Below are 22,667 nucleotides of genomic sequence, written 5' to 3'. Positions count from 1 at the left end.
TAAAGCCGGCGCCGCCTGACGACAGGCTGACGTCATACGTGACGCTGCGGCGGGCGGGAGCGGGGACGGCGCAGGAGGGCGTTTCCGGGGCACGCGCCCGGGGAGGGCCGCTGACGTCGGGCTCAGGTGCGCGCGCTTGCCCGCCCGCCCGCCCGAGCGCCGCCCAGGTGGCGGCCCGCAGCGCCAGGTGGCGGCCGGCAGCGGTGAGGGGGCGACCCGCGGCGCGGGTGGGGGAAGCGCGGAGGGCGTGCTCGGCTTGCACTCACGTGACGGGCGGGGAGGTTGGGGTGTGGGCGGCGGGGCGAGCCGGGTGGGCCCGACCCCACCCCTCGCGGGCCTGGTGGGCCCGACCCCACCCCTCGCGGGCCTGCCAGTCGCTGCGCAGGACCTTCCCTCGGGCTGGGGCCGGACCCGCCCCGCCACTTACCCCTCCAGCCTGGTCCTCCGCGGCGGTCGCTTCGACCGCAGGAGCTGACCGGGGTTGTCTCCTCCGCAGGGCCGCGGCGAGAGGGTGAGAGTCCGCGCCTCCGAGGGAGCCGCCCCCGCCTCGGCCCGCGCCCTGCGGGGCCCCACCGCACCCGAGGGGATGGAGAGCTGGCCCCGAGGCCCCAGCTCGGCCCGCGATCCCACGCTGGCCGGCCCTCGCTAGCTGCTCGAATCGTGCGTTTTACCCACCACCTTAGGCCTTGTCTCCTGAGTCTGTGGCGTTTGCGGTTTGAAAGAAATGGAAGAAAAGGAGCGATGTGACCAATTCCGTTCTGTCCTCCTGCATTGAGGCCTGGTTGGCATTTGCAGAGAGGAAAATACGGCAAGAAAATTGTGGGGTTTGTTTTGTTTTGTTTTGTTTTTTAAAGGCGAGAGCGGGAGAGGGGAAACAAGGTCTTAGATCCTCTATGACTTTTTAAAAATTCTGCACTTTGACAGTGGTGACGAAATAACAGTAATCCAAAAGTGATCTTTTCTCTTGATGGAGGTGGATTTTTGTTTTTCCTTTTGATTCCAACCTTTCTCTCCGTGACAAAGCATAAATCATGGACACCAGAAAATAAGGTGGACCTCAGGAATCCTGAAAAGACTGAGAAGCTTACATTCTTCCTCTGGAGGGAAGGGTGGGGTGTTTTTAGCCCTCTCTGGAACCTAAAACGAAAACATGAGTTGCGTGCCATGGAAAGGAGACAAGGCCAAATCTGAATCTTTGGAGCTGCCCCAGGCAGCACCCCCACAAATCTACCATGAGAAACAGCGCAGGGAGCTTTGTGCCCTGCATGCCCTCAATAACGTCTTCCAGGACAGCAATGCCTTCACCCGGGAAACGCTGCAAGAGATTTTCCAGAGGTAGGGGACCCCTTCTCCTTGGCGTTTTTACACTTCTTGCTATTTCTGAATTTCTGTGGGTGGGGCAATGTCTCGGCTACATAAACCTTCAAACCAACAGGTAATATTAGCTAGATGTTGTTAGCAGGTGTAAGGGACACAGAGATGGGGAAAATGGTCACTCTCGATCGCTTACACAGGCAAGGCACAGTGCTAAATCCCTCAGTTGTGTCATCTTGTGTAATCCCCTCAGGGATCCCATGGAATATGTGCTGTGTCCATTTCATGGACTTAGGGCTCAGAGAAGTGCAGTGATTTGTCTGAGGTAACATGACAAGAGATGGAGCAGAATTTGAATTCAGGTTTGTATCTGTGTTGTTGACCACTATGCTGTAATGACTCTCAAGTCCTGCCCCCAAGAGGTTAGTTACAGTCTGGAAGGGGGAGGGGGTCTGTACACACTGTCACCTCTCATCAGAGGTGAAATGCTGTGGGTTTTATAAAGGAAGGTGCTCAGCTATACACAGTGATCAGTTTTTCTATGAGATTCTGTGGTGGCCTTGGTGCTTTTCCTGGGTTGCTTCGTATAGCCCTCCCCAGCAGATGTTTTACTGATAGAGCAACAGGCAGAAAAGTCAGGTAGTTTGTCCAAATGGCTTCTAAGTAGCAAAACTATGATTTGAAGCCGACTCTCTAGATCTCTTTCCCTTTCTGCTTCGTTCTCGGTGGCCTTTTTTACCCATTTTGTTAAATGCTGCCTGACAGGTTAATAGAAATTCATCTTTTTCTCTCTCTACTCTGATGTTCTAAAATTCTTTTTTTTTTTTTTTAAGATTTTATTTATTTATTTATTTGACAGAGAGATCACAAGCAGGCAGAGAGGCAGGCAGAGAGAGAGGGGGAAGCAGGCTCCCCGCTGAGCAGAGAGCCTGATTTGGGGCTCTATCCCAGGACCCCGGGATCATGACCTGAGCTGAAGGCAGAGGCTTTAATCCACTGAGCCACCCAGGCGCCCCTAAAGTTCTTTTATCAAAGGGTTTGAGAATTAGTTCTGCGGTGCCTGCTCTGCTACCTCCTGAGTATTGGAAAGGCACGTCAAGCAATAGTATCATCAGTACCCTTTCCCCCTGCTCGTAGGTCAGGCCTGGGTCTAAAGATATGGACTATGATTATAAGCTGTTTGTGGATAATTGCTGTTTGTGGATAACTCTTTCAGTTGTGTTTTCCCTGAATGAAAGAATGCTGAATATTTGCTAAACACTCACATGGAACCAGGTTCTATTCCTGGCTATTAAAACTAGCAAATTGGTACTACACTCCCCAATTTGCTATCAGCACAAGGTAAAGATCCATCTTTCAAAGTAATAGCAGACCGGTTCTTAAGAAAAGGTACTCATTTTCCATTCCAGAGGCGGAATTCTGTATAGAGCATTTTGTATGGAAAGATTTGGTATGGATAAATAGAAACAAAGATGCATGAAAGGGATCAGAGGAGAGAGGAAAGGGAGAAAAGGTGAGGAAGAGAAGATGGAATTTTATAAACAAACATTTACTAGCAGCCTGCCGCATGCCAAGCACTGCTAGGCACCGTAGAGGAAAGCTGAACAGGACTCAGCTGCTAAGTACATCCCAGAGCTCTACATTGACCAGACCTTGAGAATGAACTTGAGTGAAGTTAGAACCCCGGAGTTGAGAGCTGTTTGAAATGGAAAAGATGATCTCTTTGGATCTTAATGGAAAGAATAGTAATGTTGGCAGGTTAAACCAGATAATTTAAAATTCCCAGATACAAGGTTTTATGCTCTTTTGAAGATGGGGCTGATAATGGGAGAAGTGGGAGAAAAATGTTGACAAATGCTGTAGAGAGGACGTTCATCCGAGCAGTCGGATTTTAGCCAGATAAAACCAGAGAAATACAAAAGCAGGGTGGAGTTTCAGTACCGTTGTGGATATGAGATGACTCATGTTTGGAACAGAAATGAGTAGGGACTGAGGAAAAACTAAAGCCAGTGGCCCAGCAGCATGGGGATGGGGAAGAGAGGAGTCAAGGTGGCAGAGTCAGTCCAGGATTTGAACATAGTGGTCACAACCACAGTGATGGCAGAAGAGGTCACTGGTTTGAAAAGGATCAGTTTTCAATATGTGAAATTCTAGAAAAGCTCAGAAACTGGGCGGGCATCATCATGCGGCTATACAGATGGATGTCTTGATCTCGTACATCTCATCCTGTATGTGCCTGTGCTTTGAGAAAGGAAGGATGTAGAAGTCAAATGATGTAGTAGCAGCTTAGCTGAGTTGTTTGCAAAATCCTCAGCCTCAAGCCATTTTCACTAGATTCATCTCAGTTGTTTAGAGATTAAGCGTTCTTGCAGTTAGGTATGCCTTCTCCCTCCCCACCGCCAAAAATGCTGTTAAAATCTAAATATATGAAAACAAGGTTGGTCCCCCTGGAAAAGTCTAATGCAAGCTAAAGGGACAAGAGATTTTAGATATTAGTGAACAACCAGCATCCTTCTACCACAGAGAAGTCCAGCCTCCCCATTAAAAGGTCCCCGAACATGTGGAAGGAGCCACATTCAAAGGTGCGGTGGCGGTAAATGGCTAAAAGGTGTAGAGTGTTTGCCTCTAGAGATTTAAATTCTTTTGTCCACGGGCCGGGCAAACACATCATCATTATTGCCAACACATACAGAGTGCATTGATGTGCTGGACCCTGTAATCTGAGCTTTATGTATTTAATAATTTAAAGACACATGGTGAAGTTCTGAGACCTACTTTCTAAGGTCACATTTCTTGAGACCTGATAAAAAGGAAAATAATAATTAGGAGAGGAAAAGAATCTTGATGAATGTCTCCACATCTCCTTTTTGTTAAAATCTGAAACCCTCACCATAGCTAGACACGGGAATAACCACGAGGAAGGACCAGGAACTCAGCTGAGGGCGTAGGCATTAGTGAGACCTGGCCTGGAGCCCATCTTCTCACTTGGAGATCACTTCAAATCCCATGGCTCCAACCTGTGGCTGTGACAACAGAAGTGAGAGACTTGCTTTCTAGTCCAGAACTTGCATCCAAATCACGACGACTATCCTGAAAGGGAGTTTGCCAAGGAGTCTCAAGAAAATCACGGATGCCATGGAGGTCAGTGGGACCAGGTTGTCGAACTCGCCGGGAGACGATTGAGTGTATAGGTGGAGCGCAGCTCTGGCGCTCACCAGCTGCATAGGGCTGTGCAAGTCACTGTAGCCACACTGTGCCTCAGCTTCCTTATTAACCCAGTGGAGTTACGTTCTGTCTTAAGACTGCTGGAAGGATTAAGAGATAAAGCTCTTAAGAGTAGCTGACACAGTGGGCACTTGGTTATAGCTCAGTAGAAGTGAGGACTGCTACGATGGCACACTGGGTGGACCCCACTGGCTTGAATGCCCGCTCTAGGAATGAGATGGAGGCCATTCTCCGCATTCCCTAGAGTGATGTCATCTAGGCCAACACATGTTTATTCAGTTGCCAGTGCTCTGCTGCGAGGGCTAAGAGAGGAGAAGAGCTGTCCCCTGTGCTTCGGGGATTTGCTCTCTGGTCGGACATGTGTAAGAGAACAGAATTCTTTAATGGTCGTGTAAGGTGGGGATTATCCCCATCGTTGCAGATAAACCAGCAGGCACGAGCATTAAATCTCACAGGTAGTATTGGTGCTGCTTGCTAGGGTAATGTGTGGTCCTCCCCATCTCCCTGTACTTTCTACACAGAAGCCAGGAAGGATTCCATGGAAGAGGTAGGATGTAACATTGACCTTGAAGAAGCTTTCCCATTTGGCTTGGAGCAGGAAACAGGATGAAAGAACACAGGCGGCGTGGTCATGGTGTCTGAAGTGCACTAAAAGCCCAAGGAGAGGGGAACGCGGGCCCGGGAGGGCAGGGAGGGTGGGAGGTAGCCAGTGGGCCTCTAGCTGCTGCAGCAGTTCCTGCGTAAGAGACTGAAATGGTGACTTGGGGAACGTGGCAGGAACATATAGGTGACTTGGTGGAAGGGGAGTTTCGGAACAAGGAGATCAATTTAGCAACCTGTTTCAGAAGCTCAGATAAGGAGCAAGGAAGCTCCAGTTTGGGGAGAGTGAATAGGAATAGAACAGAGAGGGTTGGAATCTGAGATAGGAAACGTGGGACATTGGAGCGCCTGGGTGGCTCAGTGGGTTAAGCCTCTGCCTTCGGCTCAGGTCATGGTCTCAGGGTCCTGGGATTGAGTCCTGCATCAGGCTTTCTGCTCAGCAAGGAGCCTGCTTCCCCCTCCCCTTCTGCCTGCCTCTCTGCCTACTTGTGATCTCTCTGTGTTAAATAAATAAATAAAATCTTTAAAAATAAATAAATAAAACCTATGAAATGGGGGCACCTGGGTGGCTCAGTGGTTTAAGCGTCTGCCTTCAGCTAACGCTGATCCCAGGGTCCTGGGATTGAGTCCTGCATCAGGCTCTTTGCTCAGCAGGGAGCCTCCTTCTCCCTCTACCTGCTGCTCCCCTGCTTGTCCGTTCTCTCTCTGTGACAAATAAATAATCTTTAAAAAATATCTCTAAGCCTATAAAATAGAAATAATTTACAGCTTCATAGGTTTATTTTGGAAATTAAATGAGATACACATAAAAGTATCTTGCATTGGACATGGCATGGAATTTTTCAATAAATGGTGGTTATTGTTACAGTAAAATGCAATTTGGTTGCAGAGTGAAGTTTAGTGTCCTCTGATCCCCTTCTTTGCTAGCTCTGGAGACAAGCACACAAGCTCTTTTTAAGGGTCTGCTACCAGTGTTTACAAAGAAAGAGATAGGGTAGCAGAGTAAACATGGCAAACATGTCAGTAAACATTCCTCGCTTTTTTTAAAAAAAGATTTTATTTATTTATTTGACAGAGAGATCACAAGCAGGCAGAGAGGCAGGCTGATGAAGAGGGGGAAGCAGGCTCTGTGCTGAGCAGAGAGCCCGATGCGAGGCTCTATCCCAGGACCCTGGGATCATGCATGACCTGAGCTGAAGGCAGAGGCTTAACCCACTGAGCTACCCAGGCGCCCTCAGTAAACATTTCTTAAGCACCTCTTATGTGCCAGGCTCTCTTTGGGTCCTGGTGATAGAGTCCCAAGAGGATACCCAAGGCCCCTGCTGTCATTCTAGTGTGTGAAACAGATGTGTCTGGTAGTAACGAGGGCTGTAAATAAAGCAGGTGGAATAAAATACGGTGCCTGGAAAAACTGAAGATCAGGTGGTCAAAAAAAGCTTCTAAGGCACTAACATTTGAGACTCAAATAATAAAGGAGCGAACCAAGTGAGATCTGGCGCAAAGAACATTCCACATGGCTGAAATAGTGTGTGCAAAGGTCTTCAGGTGGGAAGGGTTTTTTGTTTTTGTTTTTGTTTTTTTTAAGATTTTATTTATTTTCTTTGGCAGAGAGAGAGAGACAAGAGCTAGAGAATACAAGTGGAGGGAATGGTAGAGGGAGAAGGAGAAACAGGCTCTGCACTGAGCAGGGAGCCCAACGTGGGGCTCGATAGTAGGACCCTGGGATCATGACCTGAGCCAAAGGCAGAGACTTTTTTTTTTTTTTTTTTTTTTTTCATTTGAGCCACCCAGGGGTGCCAAGAAGGAGTTTTGTGTGTTTAAGTCATAGGGAGCAGGTGTGTGTGTTAAAAGAGGTGGGGATGAGGTCAGCAGTGTTCTGAGGGCCTTGCAGGGAGAGGAAGTAACCTAGACTATTTAAGTGTTTTGGGAGCCATTGGAGGGTTTAAGCAGTGGAAGGAAATGTTTTATGTTTGAAAAATAACAATATGCTTGCTGTGTATTGAGAAGTTTAAAAGAAAAGAAACTTTTTTGTAAGATTTCTTGAGCGTTTAGAGTTGACCTAGTCCTGATTCTCTTCTAGAAATGGCTTTTTTTTTTAAAGATTGTATTTATTTATTTGACGGACATATCACAAGTAGGCAGAAAGGCCAGCGGGGGGGGGGGGGGGGGGCGGGGGCAGGGAAGCAGGCTCCCCACCGAGCAGAGAGCTCTATTCGGGGCTCGATCCCAGGACCCTGGGATCATCACCAGAGCCAAAGGCAGAGGCTTTAACCCCCTGAGCCACCCAGGTGCCTCTAGAGATGGCTCTTAACAGCCTCCTGGACTTTTATTCCTGAGAAACCCACCCTATTTCCCTTCTTCCCCTTCACACCAAGGTGGAAGCAATCTACCCCTTCCTTCAAGATGGCCTTTCCTCAGTCCTAGGTGACAAGCCTGTAAAAGCAAAATCACAGGACCAGAAACGCCTTTAGAGCTGCTGCCCTTGCCTTGACTTGAAGGCTAATAAGGCCTGGCCGAAAATGACTTACGGGCGGGTGGGCAAGTTTACTTTTGTTTGGTACATTCTTTTTTTTTTTTTTTTTCTCCCAGTTAATTCTTTGTGTTTTAATTGTCTTTATTTTTTTAATCAAGCATTTTATACACATGTATGTTTGAAATACTTTATGTTTGAAATATCATACATTCCAGTTTAATATAGGCCTTAGAGCTTCCTACTGCTTTAAATTTGGCCCCAGTTCATACATTTATGTTACCTGCATGAGCCTCTGCATGCCTTGGAGTATTTAAGGATTAATGATTACCAAGTGTGCCAGCATTAAATAGAAAACATCTAAACTGTAAAAAAAAAAAGAGAGTCCAAGATGGTGGAGGAGTAGGAGACCTTAGTCTCATCTGGTCCCAGGAATTCAGCTAGACCGCTGTCAAACCATTCTGAACGCCTGCAGACTCAACCAAAGATCTAAGAAGAGTAGCTGTAATTCTACAAGTAGAAAAGTGACCGCCTTCTGCAAGTTAAGAGATGCAGAGAAGTGAATCCGGGACGATACATGGGAGCATAAACCATGGGGGGAGGTAGCCTCTGTGAGCTGGCCCAGGAGAGTGATATGGCAGCGGAGCATAGAGTCAGAACTTTAAGTCTGCTCCGGTGAGGGATGTCGCTGCCTGAAAGATGCTTGTGTGGCAAGGTGAGCCGGAATCCTAGCTGGGACAGTGTGGTCTCAGGGGTCCCAGGAAGACCGGAGGTGCTTGAGTGCCGCAGAGCTCCTGGGCATTGGGGTGGTGAAGCTGGCTGCAATCAGTGAGCTCAGGATTGCCCTAAACCACGAACCGCAGTACAGTCAGCTGACCGCTCTCCAAGCAGGGGCCCAGCAAGCGGCAGAACCGAGACAAGACCCCCCTCCTTCCTCCCCAGGGGAGGAGCGGTGCAGGTGTGCACCACAAGAGTCTGCAGGGTTTGAAGACTCAAAAACGGGTCGTGTACCTGAGACAGAGACTCCTGGTCACAAACTGGGTGAGCATGGAGTGCAGACAGAGACCGGAGCGACTGCTTTTCCTTGAGGACTCACTGAGGAGTGAGGCCCCGAGCTCTCAACACCAGGGTCTCTCAACACCAGGGTCGAGAGATTAGGAGGGCACCATTTTCATTCTCAGTCTCTAAAGCTGCATGGAAAGCCTTCAGGGAACAAAAGACACTGAGAGCAATCCAGAGCCGCTTACTTAGCCTGGCCTTAGGCAGGGGTGTGGTGCATTTCCACCTGGGGCAAAGACACCTGAGAATCAGTGCAACAGGACCCTCCCCGAAAAAATGAGCAAAAATGTCTGGCTAAGACCAAGTTTACTGATGACACAGAACTGCAAAATGCCAGGGCTAGGGGAAAATAGTATATAGAATTCATGGGTATTTCTCAGGATTCTTCAGTCTTTCAATTTTAATTTTTTTTTCTCTTTCCTTTTTCAGCCAGTTTGTTATTTTATCAGCTCTTTTTTTAAATTTTCATTTTTATGATTATTACATTCTGTTCTTTCATTGTATTTAACTTTATTTTTGTTTTTCTTTCTTTACAATTTTGGGATCTGGTTTTCTAACAGAACAAAATAGACACAGGATCCCAAGTATTGCTCTGTTCAGTTCATCTGTCTGATTATATTCTCTTTCCTTTTTAATTTTAACTTTTTTTCTTCAGTTTTGGGTCTCCTGATTTGTTTAGTATCTGGTGTTATTGTTGCCATTTTAGTATTTTGTTCTCTTGTTCATCTGTTTTTTTCCTGGACAAAATGACAAGGAAAAACTCACCTCAGAAAGGAGAACAAGAGGCAGTACTGACTTCCAGGGATCTAATCAGTGTGGATGTAAGATGTGGGAACTAGAGTTAGTAATGATTATAATAAAGAACTAGCTGGGCTTCGGAAAAAGCGTAGAAGACTCAAGCGAATCCCTTTCTGGAGAAATAAAAGAACTAAAATATAATCAAGTTGAAATAAAAAAAGGCTGTTAATGAGATGCAGTCAAATGTGGAGCCTCCAACTGCTAGGATAAATGAGGCAGAAGAGAAAATTAGAGATATAAAAGACAAAATGATGGAGAATAAAGAAGCTGAGAAATACATAAACAACTACTAGATCACAAGGGGAGAATTTGAGAGATAAGTGATACCATAAAGCAAAACGGCATTAGAATAATTGGGATCCCAGAAGAAGGTAGGGTGGAAAGTATACTGGAGTAAATTATGCTGGAGAACTTCCCTAATCTGGGGAAGGAAACAGACATTCAAGTCCAGGAGGCACAGAGAACCCCCCTTCAAAATCAGGAAAAATACATCAGCACCCCAACATAGTGAAACTTGAAAATCTCAGAGACGGAGAAAATCCTGAAAGCAGCTTGGGACAAGAGGTCTGTAACCTGCAAGGACACAAACATTAGACTGGCAGCAGGCCTAGCCACAGAGACCTGGCAGGCCAGAAAGTACTGGCATAATATATTTATGGTGCTAAATGAGAAAAATATGCAGCCAAGAATACTTTTTCCAGGTAGGCTGTTATTTGAAATAGGAGGAGAGAGAAAAAGTTTCCAGGACAAACAAATTAAAAGAATTTGTGATCACTAAACCAGCCCTGCAAGAAATATTAAAGGGGATCCCTTAAGTGAAGAGAGAGCCCAAAAGTAAAGTAGACCAGAAAGGAACAGAGACAATATACAGAAACAGTGACTTTACAGGTAATATAAAGGCACTGAATTCATATCTTTCAGCAGTTACTCTGAATGTAAATAAGCCAAATGCTCCAATCAAAAGACACAGGTGGGGTACCTGGGTGGCTTAGTGGGTTAAAGCCTCTGCCTTCGGCTCAGGTCATGATCCTAGGGTCCTAGGATCAAGCCCTGCATTGGGCTCTCTGCTCGGTGGGAAGCCTGCTCTCCCCCCCCCCCCACCTCTCTGCCTACTTGTGATCTCTGTCAAATAAATAAATAAAATCTTTAAAAAAAAAAAAAGACACAGGATATCAGATTAGATTAAAAAAAAAAAAAAGCAAGACATCAATATGCCGCTGTCTTAAAGAGACTCGCTTTAGATGCACACACACCTACAGATTGAAAGTGAGGGGTAGAAAACCATTTATCATGCTAATAAAGCTGGGGTGGCAATCCTTACATCAGACATAGACTATAATAAAAGATGAGGAGGACACTATATCATAATAAAAGGGTCTGTCCAGCAAGAAGTTCTAACAATTGTAAATATTTATGCCCCTAACATGGGAGCAGCCTGTTACATAAACCAATTAATAACAAAATTAAAGCAACACATTGATAATAATACAGTAATAGTAGGAGACTTTAACACTCTGCTTGCTGCAATAGATCATATAAGCAGAAGATCAACAAGGAAACAACGGCTTTGAATGACACACTGGACCAGATGGACTTCACAGATATATTCAGAACATTCCATTCTAAAGCAATAGAACACACATTCTTCTCATGTGTACATGGGATGTTCTTCAGAGTAGATCATATACTGGGTCACAAATTGGGTCTCAACTGGTACCAAAAGATTGGGATCATTCCCTGCATATTTTTGGACAACAGTGCTTTGAAACTGGAACTCAAAAACAAGAGAAAATTTGGAAAGAATTCAAATGTATGAAGGCTAAAAAGCATCCTACCAAAGAATGAATGGGTCAACCAGGAAATTAAAGAAGAATTTTAAAAATTCATGGAAATAGGGGCGCCTGGGTGGCTCAGTGGGTTAAGCCGCTGCCTTCGGCTCAGGTCATGATCTCAGGGTCCTGGGATCGGGTCCCGCGTTGGGCTCTCTGCTCAGCGGGGAGCCTGCTTCCCTTCCTCTCTCTCTGCCTGCCTCTCTGCCTACTTGTGATCTCTGTCTGTCAAATAAATAAATAAAATCTTTAAAAAAAAATTCATGGAAATAAATGAAAATGAAAATAAATGTTGGGGATGCAACAAAGGCAGTCCTAAGAGGGAAGTATATAGCAACACAAGCCTTTTTCAAGGAACAAGAAAGGTCTCAAATACACAACCTAATCTTACACGTAAAGAAGCTGGAGAAAGAAGAGTATTAAAAAAAAAAAAAAAAAAAAGCCTAAGCCCAGCAGGATAAGAGGATTGATAAAGATTAGAGCAGAAATCAATGAAATAGAAAACAAAAGAACAGTAGAACAGATCAACAAAATAGGGGCTGGTTCTTTGAAAGAATAAGATTGATGGGCGCCTGTGTGGCTCAGTAGGTTAAGCTTCTGCCTTCGGCTCAGGTCATGATCTCAGGATCCTGGGATCAAGCTCTGCATCAGGCTCTCTGCTCAGCAGGGAGCCTGCTTCCCCCCCTTCTCTGCCTGCTGCTCTGCCTACTTGTGATCTCTCTCTCTCTCTCTCTCTGTGTTAAATAAATAAAATCTTAAAAAAAAAAAAAATAAGATTGATAAACCCCTAGCCAGACTTACAAAAAGAAAAGAGAAAGGACCCAAATAAAATCACGAGTGAAGGAGGAGAGCTTACAACCAACACTGAAGAAATACAAATAGTTATAAGAACATATCATGAGCAATTATATGCCAACAAATTAGTCTGGAAGAAAGGGATGCATTTGTAGAGATGTATAAGCTACCAAAACTGAAACAGGAAGAGGAAAACCTGAACAGACCCATAACCAGCAAGGAAATTGAAGCAGTAGTCAGAAGTCTCCCAACATACAAGAGCCCAGGGCCAGATGGCTTCCCAGGGAAATTCTACCAGACATTTAAAGAAGAATCAATACCTGTTCTTCTGAAGCTGTTTCAAAAAATCAAAATAGATCGGAGTTTCGTATGTAGCAGAGCAGCTCCCTCACTGCGATCTATTAAAAGTCAGCCCTCGACACAAGGGTTTGTAAAAACTTTAAAAAAAATAAAAAATAAATAAATAATTTAAAAAAAAATCAAAATGGAAGGAAAACTTCCAGACTCTCTTAAAAGGATTATTCACCATGAACAGGTGGGATTTATTCCTGGGCTGTAAGGTTGGTTCAACATCCACAAATCAATCAGTGCAATAAACTACATAAACAAGAGAAAGAACAAGAATGAACCTTATGATCCTGTCGCTAGATGCAGAAAAAGCATTTGACAAAGTTCAGCATCCTTTCTTGATTAAAACTCTTCAAGGTGTAGGGATAGAAGAGATATATCTCAAGATCAATAAAAGCCATCTATGAAAAACCCATAGCGGGGGCACCTAGGTGGCACCTAGGTGGTTGATTGGGTGGCTGCCTTCAGCTCAGGTCATGATCCCGGAGTCCCGGGATCAAGCCCCGCATCAGGCTCCTTGCTTGGCAGGGAGCCTGCTTCTGTCTCTGCCTCTACCTCTGCCTCTCTTCCTGCTTGTGCTCTTTCTTTCTCTCTGTCAAATACATAAATAAATAAAATCTTTAAAAAAAAAAAAAAAGCCCATAATGACTATCATTCTCAGTGGGGAAAAACTGAGAGCTTTCCCCTGAGGTCAGGAACACAGCAGGGATGTCTCCTGTCACCACTGCTGTTCAGCATAGTACTAGAAATCCTAGCCTCAGCAATCAGACAACAAAAAGAAATAAAAGACATCCAAATCAGCAAAGAAGAAGTCAAACTCTTTTTGCAGATGACATGATACTCTATGTGGAAAACCTAAAAGACTCAACCCCAAAATTGCTAGAACTCATACAGAAATTCAGTAAAGGAACAGGATAGAAAATCAATGTACAGAAATAAGTTGCGTTTCTGTATACTAGTGAGCCAGAGGGAAGAGAAATTAAGAAGTCGATCCCATGTACAGTTGCACCCAAAACCATACGATACCTAGGAATAAACCTAACCAGATAGGCAAAGGAGTTGTACTCAGAAAACTATAGAACACTCATGAAAGAAATTGAGGAAGACACAAAGAAATGGAAAAACGTTCCATGCTCATGGATTGGAAGAACAAATATTGTTAAAATGTCTAATCTAGGGACGCCTGGGTGGCTCAGTTAGTTAAGCAGCTGCCTTCGGCTCAGGTCATGATCCCAGTGTCCTGGGATCGAGTCCCACATCGGGCTCCTTGCTCATCAGGGAGCCTGCTTCTCCCTCTGCCTGCCATTCTGTCTGCCTGTGCTTAATAAAATCTTTAAAAAAAAATGTCTAATCTATCTAGAGAAATCTATACATTCAGTGCAATCTGTATTAATATACCATCAACTTTTTTCACAGAGCTGAAAAAAGTAACTCTAAAAGTTGTATGGAACCAGGAAAGTCCCCAAATAGCCAAAGGAATATTGGAAAAGAAAACCAAAGCTGGTGGCATCACAATGCCAGACTTCAAGCTGTATTACAAAGCTATAATCATCAAGACAGTATGATACTGGCCTGAAAACAGACACATAGATCAGTGGAACAGAATAGGGAACCCAGAAATGGACCCTTAACTCTATGGTCAACTAATCTTTGACAAAGCAGGAAAGAATGTCCAATGGAAAAAAGACAGTCTCTTCAACAAATGGTGTCGGGAAAACTGGACAGTCACATGCAGAAGAATGAACCTGGACTGTTTCCTTACAGCATGCACAAAAATAGACTCAAATGGATGAAAGACCTAAATGTGAGGCAGGAATCCATCAAAATCCTAGAGAACACAGGAAGTAATCTCTTTGACCTTGGCCACAGCAACTTCTTGCTAGACATGTCTCCAAAGGCAAGCGAAACAAAGGCAAAAATGAATGACTAGGACTTCCATCAAGGTAAAAAGCTTTTTTTTTTTTTTTAAGATTTTATTTATTTATTTGACAGAGATCACAAGTAGGCAGAGAGGCAGGCAGAGAGAGAAAGGAGGAAGCTCTGATGCAGAGCTTGATCCCAGGACCCTGAGATCATGACCTGAGCCAAAGGCAGAGGGCTTTAACCCACTGAGCCACCCAGGTGCCCCAAGGTAAAAAGCTTTTGCACAGCAAAGGAAACAGTAGATAAAACAAAAAGACAACCCACAGAATGGGAAAAGATAATTGCAAATATCTAGTATCCAGTATCTATAAAGAAGTCATCAAACTCAACACCCAAAGAACAAATGACCCAATCAAGAAATGGGTAGAAGATATGAACAGACATTTCTCCAATGAAGACTTACAAATGGTCAACAGACAAATGAAAAAATGCTCAACATCACTTGGCATCAGGGAAATACAATCAAAACCACAGTGAGATACTACCTCACACCAGTCAAAATGGTTATAATTAACAAGTCAGGAAACGACGGGTGTTGGCAAGGATGCGGAGAGAGGGGAACCCTCCTACACTGCTGATGGGAATGCAAGCTGGTGCAACCACTCCAGAAAACAGTATGGAGGTTCCTCAAAAAATTGAAAATAGAACTACCCCAGAACCCAGCAATTGAACTACTGAGTGTTGTGATGCAAAGGGGCACCTGTACCCCAATGTTAATGGCAATGTCTACAAGATGTAGCAGTAATGTCTACAAGAGCCAAACCATGGAAAGAGCTCAGATATCCATCGACAGATGAATGGATAAAGAAGATGTGGTGTGTATATAGAATGGAATACAACTCAGCCATCAAAAAAATCTTGCCATTTGCAATGATACGGATGGAACTAGAAGGTATTATGTTAAGCAAAATAAGTCAAGCAGAGAAAGACAGTTATATGATCTCAGTTATATGTGGGATTTAAGAAACAAAACAGAAGATCATAGGAGAAGAGAGGAAATACTAAAACAACATGAAATCAAAGGGAGACAAACCATAAGAGGCTCTTGATGAATGGAAGTGGACTGAGGGTTGCTGGAGGGAAGAGGGGTGGGGAGATGTGGTAACTGGGTGATGGGCATTAAGGGGGGTATGTGATGTAATGAGCACTGGGTATTATATAAGACTGATGAATCACTGAACTCCACCTCTGAAACTAATAATGTTATATGTTAATTAATTGAATTTAAATTCAAAAAATTTAAAAACCTGTAAAAGAAAAGAGTAGCAACAAATACTACCCATGCAAATGAAAATATCAGTTACTATTTTCTGATGATAAAATGGCCATACTAAGGCAGGAAGATCAGCAAGGAGGAAGACTGCAGAAGTAGGTAGGCTGGGAGTTTCATCAATGAGACCTCTTGTGGAACATGGTTTGGGTCCATCGACTTTCTGAATGACAGCATGTAGGCCCCACCGCTACTGAGTTAAATGTTTTGCATAAAAAGAAGGGTAATCTCTAGGACAGTAGGAGCCCAGACTATAATACTTGGGTAAAAAAGTGGTTACCTTGTACTGAATGGGGGACAGAAGCTTCCAGGGGCGGTGGTGGATGGTGCTGTGGAGTGCCAAGCAGGAGGGGTTGGACAACCCACACATCTTAGCCCTCCTCCTTTCACATTTGTAGGTTGTCTCCAAACACCATGGTGACCCCCCACAAGAAGAGCATGCTGGGAAATGGGAACTACGATGTGAATGTCATTATGGCAGCACTTCAAACCAAAGGCTATGAAGCTGTCTGGTGGGACAAACGCAGGTAATCTGAACCAGGCTCGCCTTGATGAGAACTGAACTGGCACTCGGGCGTGAGTGGGGAGGTGCTTCTGACGGGAACCTCGGGGAACTGACACCGTTTCTCTCCTGCAGGGATGTCAGTGCCATTGCTCTCACGAATGTCATGGGCTTCATCATGAACCTGCCCTCCAGCCTGTGCTGGGGTCCACTGAAGTTGCCTCTCCAAAGGCAGCACTGGATCTGTGTCCGAGAGGTGGGCGGTGCCTACTACAACCTCGACTCCAAACTGAAGATGCCCGAGTGGATTGGAGGCGAGAGCGAGCTCAGGTAGCCGTTGTGAGTGGGCTGGACTCCTTCCTTTGCTGTGTTGGGGAAGTTGAGCCCGTCTTTGGTTATTTGACAAAGGAGACGAAATCCTAGCTCCTTGGAACCTCTCCCCACCCTGCTTAGAATCAGGGTCTCAGACTTGAAAGACCTGTATGTTTGATGGCTCGTGAGGGTGTGAAGTCCCTTTGGTAGAGACGTTCCAGCAGCCAGAACGCTGGCTTCTGGTCTGGTGGGACTGGCATCAGAACATTGTCTACGCTTGGACAACCGGGTTGGTCTAGCTGCCACTTCAGAAGAAGGCAGACGGACATTTAGACCAGAGAGGGCTAAATTTCCCTGAGACCAAAGAAGCAGCTTTTTATTTATTTATTTATTTTTTAAATGAGGAGTCCTTTGATTACTTTGGGGCAGCTCTGTTCCTCACAGAATAGATGCTGGTGGCAGTTATATGAGGATGAGTGGAAATTCAGGGTGGAAATGAGCTGGGCAGCTCGAAGGGGGAGCCACATGTGGAATCCTGTAAGAACAGATCCCTCCAAGAGGATCGGAGGACTGCCAAGGGCATAAATGAGGTCACTGGGGAGCACGTGGCCCTGAGACTGGAATGTGCGGTTTTACCAGCATTTCATTTTCTCTCTCATCTGCCTTTGTTCCCGTAGGAAATTTCTCAAACATCACTTGCGAGGAAAGAACTGTGAACTCCTGCTGGTGGTGCCGGAAGAGGTGGAGGCCCGTCAGAGTTGGAGGGCCGACGTGTAATGCAGTGCTACCCAACCTTCCCTCACCTCGGCCCCCCAAGTCCTCTGTCATGTGCTGTGGCCTCTGCAGTGGGTCTGTCCTTGCCACTTCCCCAAACATCTCACTAGGTTCCCCCTCAGATTTGACAGTGCTGTAGGACAGACAGATGTGTGGGCTGTGACGAGAACCACCACCCAGCATGACATGGGACAGGAAGGTAGGAGCTCTGTGGGCTTAGGGTGACCTGTGGAAGACCCTTGTTTTATTTGAGAGAGGAGAAAGGTGGGTCCTAGCTTATCTTCACCATTCCTGCGAGAACTTGACAGAGGCTCTGCTGGAGTGCACTGCTGCTGTGACACCTGAGATGCTGCCTCCACTTCCCCTTTCCTGATCTGGAGACACAGTACGTGCGAAGCCCATGTGACTGGCTGGACGGACCCAGAGCATGAGGGCCTCTCAGGAAACCATCTCTAAAACCCCAGCAGTGGTACAGCATGCCATCTCCATCCCTTAAGGCCACCCATTACCCCCATTTTTGAGGGTGGTTCCTGGCCGTCCTTCAAGTTTTCTAATGAAACATTCTCTAGTATTCCATGTCGGATGGTTGAATCCTGCAGCATCCTAGTGTGACAGGGTGAGCTAGATACCGAAGAGGCCATGGTGGAAGGCAGACTGGGGCAGGCACAGAGGGCCTGTTGCCTCCCTCCAGCATTGTCTCTGCCACTTCACTACATTGATTTCGGACGCTCTGGAGCACAAGACAGGCCAGAGGGCAGTGTTCCTAGTTGACACACTCTGGCAAAATCAGGAAACACCTAAGTCTGTTCTCGATATCCACTTCCACTAGTTTGAGAAACAGTGGAGTGAGGAAAGTATTATGAAAATAAGCTCCTGAGAGATTAAGAACAGCTAGAATTGGCAGAAGCCTAGGCCCCGAGTCACTGTGGTGACAAGAATCAGAACCCTCAAGTTGGGTGTTTACACGCATTACGGATGGCACCTGGATTCGTCATCTTTCTTTAGTTTCCTTTACAAATCGAGAATCCATCCACCCCCTACTTCTTTAAATAGTTGTAGCCCACTTTTCTCCTGTAACTTTGGAAAACAAGAGAAGGGGAGGGGAAGTATCCCACCACATTGGGTGTCACCAGGGTGGTTGTGGTTGCCTCAAGGCAGGTGGGCAGGCAGAGACGGCCTGTCTGCCCCTTTCACATGGGTGGTCTTGGCGGGTCTGAGAGCTGCCCCCACTGGCCAGACATCTCTCCAGCAGCAAAGCCAGCCTGGGGCTTGCATGTCAAGCCTGAGCAAGCTTAACAGGATGAAGCTGAGGCTTTTTCCCCACTGTGACTGGAGTGCATGTTTACACCAGCACTTTTTCTGCACATGTATCTTCAATCCAACAAGGCCGTTTTTTATGCTGAGTAACCGAGGCCACCAAGCAGCTTTTGCATCACACCTTCTCGGCAACTGGCTGCAGTCTCTTCTGCACCGTTTTCCATACCAGACCTGCTTGGCACCACAGGGAGCTCCTTACCCTTGCACAATGACATTCCAACCACCACCAGCCAGAAGTTATAGCCAACCTGATTGTCACAAGCAGGACCTTGGGTCCATGGGCACTGTCAGTGATAGTAAGCCATTTCCTGGGAGGAGGGGGAAACTCCTCTCCACCCATCTGCTTGGGCCTGTGCAAATGGCACTTCAGAGGAGTCCCTGTGCACTTGGGAGTCCATGAGCCAACGGGATATGCAAAGACGCTTAAACATTTCAGGGCTGGTTTCTCTGTTCATATCCAATTTTGGTGCTTAGGAACAGGGACCCATGCTGATGCCCAAGGGCAAAAGCCCACTTCAAGGAAGGGGGCAGGCCTGACCCTGATGCCCAATAAGGGGCAACCCTAGGCTTTTTGTTTTTCTTGCTTTTGTTCCTTTTTTTGTTGGCCTTGTGCTGGGTTTGTTTACAAAAGATGTATTTTGTTTAACCAAATATTAAAAATGGAAAACTCCGTACATAAATCTCATCTGTCTGCCTGAATTCTGTAATTATGTATGTGGAGGGAAAAAAAGTAAACTTTAGTATGATGATGCGTAGAAGAAAAACTCACTACCATCATAAGCCATCTTTTAGAGCTGTACTGTGCTTTGGTTAAATCTCTCGCTTCAAAAACCCAGACAAGATACTCACCTAGTGGGATTTGGTTCAAAAGCCTGAGGCATTTTTCAGTTTACAAAACTAGACTCAACAATCTGAGGAATCCCAATTTAAGTACAAGTTTTCTTTATCAGCACTGACAAGTGACCAGTGTTTTTCTCTGATTAACAAGGTAAAGAGCACACAGCAGAAGGCCTGCTGAGTTTGAATTCAGATCCCGCATTTCCTAGGCAGTCTGGCAGATTACTTAACCTTTCTGTGACTGTTCGCTCCTCTGTAAAATAGGAATAGTACTATCCCCTAAACTGTACAGTAATATTCTGATAAATACAAAAGGCTCAGTACTGTTAAGAGCACAGTGCTAATAGAAATTTTTGTTAAATGGAGAAACTGCAAAGTTCAAAGACAGGGCCACAGTTGGATTCATGATCAGCTCAGTGCAGCAATTATTTAAAAAAAAAAAAATTCTATTTGCTACTCTTCCCTCCCTAGACCAGAAATCAGTACTATGTCATTCCCTATAAATCCTTTATGACTGTGTCTCTGTAGACTGTACAAGTACATGGACCCAGTCCCTTGTGGATCTGAAAATCATGGCCTGAATTAGGACAGAGATTACTATTAAAAGGTTCTTGGGGGGCGCCTGGGTGGCTCAGTGGGTTAAGCCGCTGCCTTCGGCTCAGGTCATGGTCTCGGAGTCCTGGGATCGAGTCCCGCGTCGGGCTCTCTGCTCAGCAGGGAGCCTGCTTTCTCCTGTCTCTCTGCCTGCCTCTCTGCCTGCTTGTGATCTCTGTCAAATAAATAAAATCTTTAAAAAAAAAAAAAAAAAGGTTCTTGGCCAGAAATGAAACCCCTTTTTCACTTTTGCAAGTTTAACTAACTTGGACAGTGAGGGGTCAAACTGTTAAAAGGTGGTGCTAGCTGAGCTGAGAGGAAATGTGAGGACCAGTCTGAATAAGTGATTTCGAGGTGTGGATCACAAGTACATAGATGACAGTTTCCATTGGAATCGTTTTTAATATTTAAATACAAAAAGTGAGCACTTACTTTTTTTTCTTTTTTAGACAGACACACAGGTCTCTCATAGCCAAAATGGGCGGAGGAAATGAGCTCCTGCTTTGTCCTCCACAGTCCCCATCCTATGGTTGAAATTGCTGTCCGGCCCTCCCTCCTTTCCGACATAGAAATTCACAGTGGCTGCTTCACACTATGGCTGTAATGCATAATGTATTTCATATCGTGTGCATGTCCCTTCCCAACATCTCCATGCTTCAAAACAAAAATGGTCATGGGGATATCCTTCCCAGTGGCGCCAGTTCCTATGCCACAATGGGATAGTGAGATCTTCCGGTCATGAGGGATTTAGGGAAAGGGGTGGGATGGCCAGAGCTGGAGTGACCGTCTGCACTGCTGCATTCTGGTATCAGAGTGAGAACAGAAGAAATGGGACAACGTGAAGGGCACAGCTGCAAGTTGGGAGTCTCTGTGAGACACTGGGGAGAATTCTCCCCACCAGGTTTAGATAGATCAATGTGCCAAAGTTTTAAAAAAAAAAAAAAAAAAATCCAAATAATCAGCAGTTCAAACACTATTGAATTTTCAAACTTGTCCCACCAAGACAAGTCTAGCAGTAGCAATCTAGATCTTTCCAGGAAGTGAAGGTAGAGCTCCTGGCATTCCTCCTGAGAGCCCTGTGTTAGGCCCTAGAAGTATCTGAAAAAGAAAAGGAGGGGTATATGGCATCATACAAGCCTAGGGATCACATTTCCACTATAACGGACAGGGCAGACAAGGTCTACACACACCAGTGAGCACAGTGTGGTACGTAAAAGAGCAGGGGCTGGATCCCAATCTCAACCCACAAGAACTGCTGGTCTACCCAGGGGCTGGGCTCACCTGCCGCTGCTGCAGTTGTTGCTGTTGCTCCATTTGCAACTTCTCCGTCTCAAAAACAACAGGAAGAACCAGGATCATGAAGGAAGTGGTCCCAATCCACAAGGCTGCCCTGGAAAACCTGCAGAGGAAGTGTGAACATGACAGCCAGACACAAAACCAGATTGCTTCACCAAGGAACCAGCAACCAAAGCTCTCACACTCCCATGTTGTTGAGAGGCATGTTCTACCCAACCCTTGCACCAAACTCATACCAGAAACAGGACCGGCAGTTCTGCCAGCTGTTTATCTAATGCCAGCAGTTCTAAGATTCTGTGTTCTTACAAAGCTACTTATACAGCACAGTAACTACCTCACATGATATGAAACGATCCTCCCAACGACCCTGTCCCATAGGAATTACCACTTTAAGGAAAGGAAATTGAGACCAAGAAAGGTTAAGGTCCCCACCAGCCCAAGGTCACTCTGATCTAAGTGGCAGGCTAGCCTCCAACTCCCGCCTCCTACTCTGAAAGCCCACGCTCGTTCAGTCACCCCAGAAACACCCCAATGTTTTTGCCCTCGTCCCTTACCTGTACATTTTCTGAGCCACAAAGAGGGAGAGATCAAAAGTGGCTCCAGCCGCGGACCGGACCCTCTCTGGGAACATCTCCGTCAGACCCCACAGTCTCTCCGACAGGGTCTCATCTAGCTGTGGTGGAGGCGGCGCGGGTCTTCACCAAAGCAATAGCAACCACCCCGTGTGGATAGGGTACCCCGCCCCGGCCCAGTGGGGGCCCTAACCCCGCCTCCCAGAGAAGACACCTCCCCTCCGACCTCTCCGGGCTCCGCGACGCGCCTTCGTCCGAATCCCGCGGCACGCGGAGCTCACACCCCCGGGCGGGCCCCTGCCCGCCCGTAACCTCGCACCCCGCCTCACACCGCAGGGCCCCAGCACCTCCTCGTCGTCTTCCTCCTCCAACTCCTCCTCAGTCTTCTCGGAATCGCCTTTCGGAAGCAATTCGTCCGGGGACAGGGGCGCCCCGGGACCGCCAGCGGCTGCGGCGGCGGCCATGGCTGCAGGGGAACACCGGAAGCGGAAGAGAGGAGGCAAGTGCAGAGGCCCTGGCGGACAGAGGCGCTCTTCCGGGAGCCAGAGGCTGAAGCGCTGTGGAAGAGCGACGCCTCCTGGCCGGCGGACTTAGGCTTTCCGCCAAGTGAGAAACACCTGGGAACTTTTGTCCAGGTATAGAGTTGTGGTGCTTCCGCGGTAATTCTCTTCGGTTTAGGGTGTGCCCAGAAACCCTCATTTTAATAAGGTCCCACGGGTTACACTGAGACAAACACTAATGCAGTCTCATTTCCCGGAGGCGTGGGTTATCTGGTAGGTGTGTTATCTGGTAGGTAGATACTTGGAGATCTATTGGTCTTTTGGGGAAACGT

The 22,667-nt window shown here is 46.2% G+C and overlaps 2 protein-coding genes across 3 annotated transcripts; one reads left to right on the top strand and one right to left on the bottom strand.

Annotated features, from left to right (window-relative positions):
- The first annotated feature begins 56 nt into the window (after nucleotides 1–56).
- JOSD1 (Josephin domain containing 1) lies at nucleotides 57–18,055 on the top strand. 2 transcript variants are annotated; one of them, XM_047742371.1, is made up of 5 exons: nucleotides 57–203; nucleotides 497–1,335; nucleotides 16,030–16,158; nucleotides 16,269–16,463; nucleotides 17,123–18,055. In XM_047742371.1, exons 2-5 carry the CDS (start codon nucleotides 1,151–1,153, stop codon nucleotides 17,220–17,222), a joined length of 609 nt encoding a protein of 202 aa, XP_047598327.1. In that variant the 5' UTR covers nucleotides 57–203; nucleotides 497–1,150; the 3' UTR covers nucleotides 17,223–18,055. The 2 variants fall into 2 exon arrangements, with proteins under 2 accessions (XP_047598327.1, XP_047598328.1); XM_047742372.1 differs by lacking the exon at nucleotides 57–203 and having other exon boundaries at nucleotides 338–1,335.
- A 2,294-nt stretch (nucleotides 18,056–20,349) lies between these two features.
- Nucleotides 20,350–22,325, bottom strand: TOMM22 (translocase of outer mitochondrial membrane 22). The gene is made up of 4 exons (XM_047742373.1): nucleotides 22,183–22,325; nucleotides 21,818–21,936; nucleotides 21,249–21,366; nucleotides 20,350–21,065 (listed from the first exon to the last, which is right to left on the bottom strand). Exons 1-4 carry the CDS (start codon nucleotides 22,297–22,299, stop codon nucleotides 20,991–20,993), a joined length of 429 nt encoding a protein of 142 aa, XP_047598329.1. The 5' UTR covers nucleotides 22,300–22,325; the 3' UTR covers nucleotides 20,350–20,990.
- Nucleotides 22,326–22,667: the final 342 nt, after the last annotated feature.

This window comes from Lutra lutra, chromosome 8, assembly GCF_902655055.1.
Source record: "Lutra lutra chromosome 8, mLutLut1.2, whole genome shotgun sequence".
In the NCBI taxonomy this organism is placed as follows: Eukaryota; Metazoa; Chordata; class Mammalia; order Carnivora; family Mustelidae; genus Lutra; species Lutra lutra.
This window is presented reverse-complemented; position numbering and strand designations above follow the sequence as displayed.

Excerpts from the sequence above, each read along its gene's own strand:
- JOSD1 (XM_047742371.1), top strand. The coding sequence starts at position 1,151 with ATGAGTTGCGTGCCATGGAAAGGAGACAAGGCCAAATCTGAATCTTTG. Across the intron at positions 1,336-16,029 it reads CTGCAAGAGATTTTCCAGAG|GTTGTCTCCAAACACCATGG; the intron begins GTAGGGGACCCC and ends TCACATTTGTAG. Across the intron at positions 16,159-16,268 it reads GTCTGGTGGGACAAACGCAG|GGATGTCAGTGCCATTGCTC; the intron begins GTAATCTGAACC and ends TCTCTCCTGCAG.
- TOMM22 (XM_047742373.1), bottom strand. The coding sequence starts at position 22,299 with ATGGCCGCCGCCGCAGCCGCTGGCGGTCCCGGGGCGCCCCTGTCCCCG. Across the intron at positions 21,937-22,182 it reads AGGAGGAAGACGACGAGGAG|CTAGATGAGACCCTGTCGGA; the intron begins GTGCTGGGGCCC and ends CCTCCACCACAG. Across the intron at positions 21,367-21,817 it reads GTGGCTCAGAAAATGTACAG|GTTTTCCAGGGCAGCCTTGT; the intron begins GTAAGGGACGAG and ends CTTCCTCTGCAG.